The sequence below is a fragment of the Amaranthus tricolor genome, chromosome 16 (assembly GCF_026212465.1).
Source record: "Amaranthus tricolor cultivar Red isolate AtriRed21 chromosome 16, ASM2621246v1, whole genome shotgun sequence".
Lineage (NCBI taxonomy): Eukaryota > Viridiplantae > Streptophyta > Magnoliopsida > Caryophyllales > Amaranthaceae > Amaranthus > Amaranthus tricolor.
Genome location: NC_080062.1, coordinates 14,329,686 through 14,337,388, shown reverse-complemented (window position 1 = coordinate 14,337,388; position 7,703 = coordinate 14,329,686). Strand labels below are relative to the sequence as shown.

The window sequence follows — 7,703 nt, the reverse complement described above, 5'->3', positions numbered from 1 at the left end:
ATAATGAATGAACAAGGATCAATGAGCATTGTAGAATGAACGATGAAGAATGAACAAGGAGCAATGATCAATAATGAATGAATGATGAAGAATGAACAAGGATCAATGATCATTGAAGAATGAACGATGAAGAATGAACAAGGATCAATGATCATTGAAGAATGAACGACGAAGAATGAACAAGGTTCAATGATCATTGAAGAATGAACAATAAAGAATGAACAAGGATCAATTATCAATGAACAATGAACAATGAAGAATGAACAAGGTTCAATGATCATTGAAGAATGAACGATTAAGAATGAACAAGGATCAATTATCAATGAACAATGAACGATGAAGAATGAACAAGGATCAATGATCAATAATGAATGAACGATGAAGAATGAACAAGGATCATTGAGCATTGTAGAATGAACGATGTAGAATGAACAAGGATCAATGATTATTGAAGAATGAACGATGAAGAATGAACAAGGATCAATGATCAATGAACAATGAACGATGAAGAATGAACAAGGATCAATGAGCATTATAGAATGAACGATGAAAAATGAATAAGAATCAAAGATCAATAATGAATGAACGATGAAGAATGAACATGGATCAATGAGCATTGTAGAACGAACGATGAAGAATGAACAAGGATCAATGATCATTGAAGAATGAACGATGAAGAATGAACAAGGATCAATGAGCATTGTAGAATGAACGATGAAAAATGAATAAGAATCAATGATCAATAATGAATGAACGATGAAGAATGAACATGGATCAATGAGCATTGTAGAATGAACGATGAAGAATGAACAAGGAGCAATAATCATTGTAGAATGAACGATGAAGAATGAACAAGGATCAATAATCAATAATGAATGAACAAGGATCAATGAGCATTGTAGAATGAACGATGAAGAATGAACAAGGAGCAATGATCAATAATGAATGTGATGCGTGTTCAAGGGTGGGACTTGTTGGGTGTAGTGCAAGGATGAAGATAAGACAATTATCTTGATTAAGGGAACACTCAAACACTCAGAAATCCAATGAACACACACACTGACTCACACAAACAACCAAGAAAGAGTTTCTTGTTTTTCTGATGAGGGGGAAACAAACACCGTGAAACGTGAACTATGAGCGAACTAGGATAGAAACAATGCAAGGATGATGAAACCTTGATTGCTGGGTGCCTTTGAGAACTCAAACCACTCCGTGACAAGACTTCCCTCCGGCCAAAAGGCTGCTCCGCAACCCTTTGAAGAAGTTTGTAAACAAACTTCAAAATTCAGAAAAATCCTTTTTCTGAAAATAATACCTCAAGTGTATTAAACTCAAATCAATGTACAAGCATGTTTATTACAATGAGAGCCCATATATTTATAGGCTTTGGGATCTAGACTAGCCGTTACAATTAACTAACAAATACACGTGGCTAAATACTTAAACAAAAACAAACAGAAAGGCTGCAACACTTAGCCAAATTTCTGATATTTATCAATCGGTGACCAGGCCTCCTTTAGCTTGCTCTACTGTCTTCCTGGTGCACTATTAGTAAGAACCTTGGCCCTTGGTGGCTTGGCCCATGTAGAGAGATGCCATTCCAGCCCTCCTTCCGGTCTAAGTGATCCCGGTCTGAACTCAGGCGGTTCACCAAGGTCAGCTGTTTGCTAGGTAGCTCTGTGGCTCTGTTCTTGGAGCCTGTCTGTCCTGTTGGAGCTTGGTTGCTGTTCCTTGTGCTATTCTTGGTTTCCTTGGTCTTGCTAGTTGTTTTTAGGCCCATAACTGATTGTTGAGGCGTATCCATGGGGGTCTCTTGTGTTCCATGTGCATTTGGCGTAGATGAAAAGTCCAAAGCACTGTCTTGTTCCTTCATGTCCTTGGTGCTGTTCCCAGTCTTTGATACCATATTTGTATCAACTCCTCCCTCTTGGGAGAGAATTGTCCTCAATTCTTGTGCAGGTTCATGTAGAGTCAAATCTCCGATGTTGAATGTGTGGGAGATATTGTACTCTGCTGGGATCTGAACTTCAAATGCATTCTCCCCATACTTCTTCTTTACTGGATAGGGACCTATGGCTCTGGGCATCAATTTGTTCCTCCTGAGCTGGGGGAATCTTTCTTTCCTCAGGTACACCCATACAAGATCTCCTTCTTTGATGGCTTGTTTGATTCTCATGTGCTTGTCTGCTTTCTTTTTGTACTTTGCACTTGTGCTTTCCAGGTTATCATGCACTTGCTTGTGGACTGCTTCCATTTGCTTGATCATCTCCTCAGCTCCTATTCCTTTGCTGTCACACATAGGTAGATTAATGAGAGATACAGGAAGTAAAGGGTTGATGCCATAAACACATTCAAATGGTGAGAATTTGGTAGCTTACTGGGTGCTCTGTTATATGCAAATTCAGCATGACAAAGCTTTAAGTCCCATTCCCTAATGTTGTCCTTTACCAAAATTCTGAGCAGAGTACCTAAAGTCCTATTAGTGACTTCTGTTTGGCCATCCGTTTGTGGGTGGTAAGCGGTGCTAAACAATAGTTTAGTGCCCAACATCTTCCACAAACTCCTCCAAAAATGGCTTAGGAACTTACTGTCTCTATCTGAAACAATAGTTTTGGGTATGCCATGCAATCTCACAATTTCAGCAAAGAACAATTTTGCAATATTTTGTGCATCATCTATCTTAGTGCATGCAATAAAATGAGACATCTTTGAAAATCTATCTACAACAACCATTATAGCATCTTTTCCCCTTCTTGTCTTAGGCAAAGCCATCACAAAATCCATACTAATGTGTTCCCAAGGCTTGTGTGCAATAGGTAAGGGTATATATTCCCCTTTGTGAAAAGTTACCTTAGCCTTAAGGCAAGGCTCACATTTTAAAACATGTTTGCCCACTGTGCCAAGCATCTTGGGCCAATAGAAGTGTTTAGCAAGCATATCTAATGTTTTCTGTATTCCAAAATGGCCTGCTATGCTTCCCTCATGCACCTCTTTTACCAAAACAGATCTGAGGGGAAGCTTTGGTATGCATAACCTATTACCCTTGAACAAAAAGCCTTGGTGAATGCTAAATAATCCTTGAGGTCTGTCTTTGCAAGACTGATAAATTTCAGAGAAATCAGAGCAAGCAGAGTATTGATCTTTGATGAATTCAAAGCCTAAAATCCTAGCTCCTACTATCCCAAGCAAGCTGTGCTTCCTACTAAGGGCATCTGCTATTACATTGGTCATTCCCACCTTGTATCTAGCTGAGAAATCAAACGTTTGCATGAACTCCACCCACCTAGCATGCCTACTGTTCAGTTTGTGCTGGCTATTGATGTGCTTCAAGGACTCATGGTCTGTGTGCAACACAAATGGTTGAATTCTCAGGTAATGAGACTAGTGTTCAAAGGCCCTAATAATGGCATAAAATTCCTTGTCATATGTGGAGTAATTTAGTCTGCTGTGATTCAATTTCTCACTGAAAAAGGCAATAGGCCTCCCTTCCTGCACAAGCACAGCCCCAATTCCCACCCCACTAGCATCACATTCCAACTCAAATGGTTTGGTAAAATCAGGAAGCTTCAAGATGGGGGCCTTACACATCATCTCCTTGAGGGTTTCAAAAGCCCTCTGTGCAGCAGGTGTCCACTCAAATTTCCCCTGTTTTGTGCATTCTGTTACTGGGGCTAAAACAGAGCTGAAATTTTTGATGAACCTTCTATAAAATGAAGCCAGCCCATGGAATGATCTCACTTGTGTCAAGGTGGTGGGTGTAGGCCATTCTTGTATAGCCTGGACCTTGGCAGGGTCAACTCTTACTCCTTCCTTCCCTATAATGTAACCTAGAAAGCTCACTTCAGGTAGGAGGAAACTACATTTTTCAAGCTTGGCATACAACCTCTGTTTCCTTAATACTTCAAACAGTTGTTGTAAGTGATCTAGGTGTTCTGTGACTCCCTTGCTGTAAACAAGTATATCATCCAGGTAGACTACAATGAACTTCCCTAAGAAGGGTCTAAGCACCTCATTCATCAGCCTCATGAAAGTGCTTGGGGCTCCAGTCAAACCAAAGGGCATCACCAGCCACTCATAAAGCCCATACTTGGTTTTGAAAGCAGTTTTCCACTTATCCCCTGTTTTCATTCTAATCTGATGGTACCCACTTCTTAGGTCCACCTTGCTAAACCATTCTGAGCCTCCCAATTCATCTATAATGTCATCAATCCTAGGAATAGGGAACCTATACTTGATGGTTATGTTGTTCATGCTACGGCTATCAATGCACATTCTCCATGTGCCATCTTTCTTTGGCACTAACAGGGTAGGTACAGCACATGGGCTTAAACTCTCCCTAACATAGCCTCTTTGTATTAGCTCATTGACCTGTCTCTGTAATTCCTCAGTTTCCTTGGGGTTGGATCTGTAGGCAGGCTTATTAGGTAGGCTAGCTCCTGGAACAAGGTCAATCTGGTGCTCTATGCCTCTCACAGGGGGAAGACCAGGTGGTAAGTCACTTGGAAAAACATCCTCAAATTGCTTAAGCAGACTCTGTAGCTCAGGGGGTATAGAGGGCTGATTTTGTATTTCTTTCATGATCAACAGGTATAGCTCCTTTCTGCTTTTAATCTCCTTCTCACATTCCTTTCTAGTCATCAGATGTATAGGTGCCTTAGCTGGTTTAGGGGGAACAGCCCTGTGTGGGGGCAGGGGAATCAACTCCTTCTTTTTCCCATCATGTTTGAGGGTGTAAGTGTTGGTGTAGCCATTGTGGGTAGTCTTTTTGTCATATTGCCAAGGTCTCCCAAGCAATAAATGGCAAGCATCCATGTCTAAGACATCACACATCACTTCATCAACATAAGTCCCTAAGGTTAAGCTCACTAAGCACTGCTTGCTCACTGACCCACTTGCTTTGTTGTCAAGCCACTTCATCTTATAAGGGTGAGGGTGAGGCTTGGTATCCAGATTCAGCTCGGTCACTAATTGCCTGCTCACACAGTTGGACTCACTCCCACTGTCAATAATAAGATCACACACTTTCCCCTGTATTTTGCACTTGGTTTGGAATATGTTTTCCCTCTGGTCTGACCTCTTGGCTAAGGGTGTGGTGTGAAAGCTCCTTCTAATGACCAGACTCAGGTGCTCCTCCTCAGGCAACACTCTCTCCAGCTCCTCATTTTCATTCTCTTCAGTGCTCTCCTCAAACCTCTGTAAGTTTCCCTCATCATCCCTTATATAGGTGCCATCATCATCACTCAAATTTGGGGGGTGAATCTCCTCTTCCTGACCATTCTGGGCAACTAAGATCTTCTTTGGCCTAGTATCTTGCCTAATTTCATTCCACTCCCTCATAGTAAAGGCTCTAGCATTAGGACAATCCCTCTTATAGTGTCCTCTCCCATTGCATTTAAAACATACCACATCCTTGGGGTTTGTGGGTGGTTCTACTCTTGTGGTGTTGGTTCTTGGCCCACTGTTCTGGATATCTCTCTTAGGAGTAGGGATGGTGCTCGCATTCTTAGGGGTGTAGGTCCTTGTGCCTCTGGTTTGGGAGTGGGCTGCCCTATTGATTTGTCTCTCAATCTCAACAGCCTGCAAACTGGCTATGTGCACTGTGAGGTCAGGTGTAGTCATAAGTCTATCCCTGATTTCCTCCCTTAGCCCAGCTATGAACCTTCCCACTCTCATCTCTTCAGTCTCATGGGGGTCACAAAGCACATACAACCTTTCCCACTCATTTCTATACTCATCCACAGATTTTGTTCCCTGTTTCATGGCATTTAGTTGGATGTATTGCTGTTGTTTGTATGAAGTAGGGACATATTTCCTTTTCATGTGTTTCTTGAGTTTGGTCCAAGAATTAATCCTACCCCTCTCTTCCCTAATCCTACGTTTTTGGAGTCCTTCTAACCATATAGCAGCCGATTTGATCAATTTGATCTTGGCTAGCTTGTACTGTTGGTCTGGGGGTGTGTTCTTGAATTCAAAGTAATTGTCCATTCGATCCTCCCATTCTAGGTATCTTCCTGGATCATAAGATTGGCCGTCAAATTCAGGTATATCAATCTTAATAGTTCTATCCTCGTAGGGTCGCAAATTAGGGTTTTGTGTTCTATCTTGTTGATGGTCAATCCTTAACTGATTCAAATTTTGTATGACTAACCTCATACTTTCCTCTAACATCCCAAATCTTTCCTCCATGGTCATATCCATTCGACCAGAGACAGCTATGATACCAGCAATGCACGAAAATGATGATTATGAAATGTATGCGAAAATCGAAAATGCAAGAATCCCAAATTCAGAAATTTATTAAATGTTCTGTGTATGACAATACGAATTAATGAAAAACAAATGAATGACAATGAAAATGAAATAGGAAGATCACTCCCTGAATGTCGTGAATTCAATGATTGATTGAAAAATTCCACGATGCCTCAAAATCGCCCAAAGCTGCTGCCTTTGAAATGCCCAGAAATAATGAAACCTCTTTCCTCAGAAACTCAATATGTGCTATCTTTGCCCAATTCGTGGCTGGGCTCTGATACCAAGTTGATGCGTGTTCAAGGGTGGGACTTGTTGGGTGTAGTGCAAGGATGAAGATAAGACAATTATCTTGATTAAGGGAACACTCAAACACTCAGAAATCCAATGAACACACACACTGACTCACACAAACAACCAAGAAAGAGTTTCTTGTTTTTCTGATGAGGGGGAAACAAACACCGTGAAACGTGAACTATGAGCGAACTAGGATAGAAACAATGCAAGGATGATGAAACCTTGATTGCTGGGTGCCTTTGAGAACTCAAACCACTCCGTGACAAGACTTCCCTCCGGCCAAAAGGCTGCTCCGCAACCCTTTGAAGAAGTTTGTAAACAAACTTCAAAATTCAGAAAAATCCTTTTTCTGAAAATAATACCTCAAGTGTATTAAACTCAAATCAATGTACAAGCATGTTTATTACAATGAGAGCCCATATATTTATAGGCTTTGGGATCTAGACTAGCCGTTACAATTAACTAACAAATACACGTGGCTAAATACTTAAACAAAAACAAACAGAAAGGCTGCAACACTTAGCCAAATTTCTGATATTTATCAATCGGTGACCAGGCCTCCTTTAGCTTGCTCTACTGTCTTCCTGGTGCACTATTAGTAAGAACCTTGGCCCTTGGTGGCTTGGCCCATGTAGAGAGATGCCATTCCAGCCCTCCTTCCGGTCTAAGTGATCCCGGTCTGAACTCAGGCGGTTCACCAAGGTCAGCTGTTTGCTAGGTAGCTCTGTGGCTCTGTTCTTGGAGCCTGTCTGTCCTGTTGGAGCTTGGTTGCTGTTCCTTGTGCTATTCTTGGTTTCCTTGGTCTTGCTAGTTGTTTTTAGGCCCATAACTGATTGTTGAGGCGTATCCATGGGGGTCTCTTGTGTTCCATGTGCATTTGGCGTAGATGAAAAGTCCAAAGCACTGTCTTGTTCCTTCAGGTCCTTGGTGCTGTTCCCAGTCTTTGATACCATATTTGTATCAGAATGAATGATGAAGAATGAACAAGGATCAATGATCATTGAAGAATGAACGATGAAGAATGAACAAGGATCAATGATCATTGAAGAATGAACGACGAAGAATGAACAAGGTTCAATGATCATTGAAGAATGAACAATAAAGAATGAACAAGGATCAATTATCAATGAACAATGAACAATGAAGAATGAACA

The 7,703-nt window shown here is 41.2% G+C and overlaps 1 protein-coding gene across 1 annotated transcript; it reads right to left on the bottom strand.

Annotated features, from left to right (window-relative positions):
* Positions 1-1,027: 1,027 nt before the first annotated feature.
* LOC130802558 (uncharacterized) lies at positions 1,028-7,502 on the bottom strand. Its single transcript, XM_057666571.1, has 6 exons — positions 7,156-7,502; positions 6,662-6,849; positions 3,468-6,215; positions 2,351-3,344; positions 1,563-2,291; positions 1,028-1,256 (listed from the first exon to the last, which is right to left on the bottom strand). Exons 1-6 carry the CDS (start codon positions 7,500-7,502, stop codon positions 1,028-1,030), a joined length of 5,235 nt encoding a protein of 1,744 aa, XP_057522554.1.
* Positions 7,503-7,703: the final 201 nt, after the last annotated feature.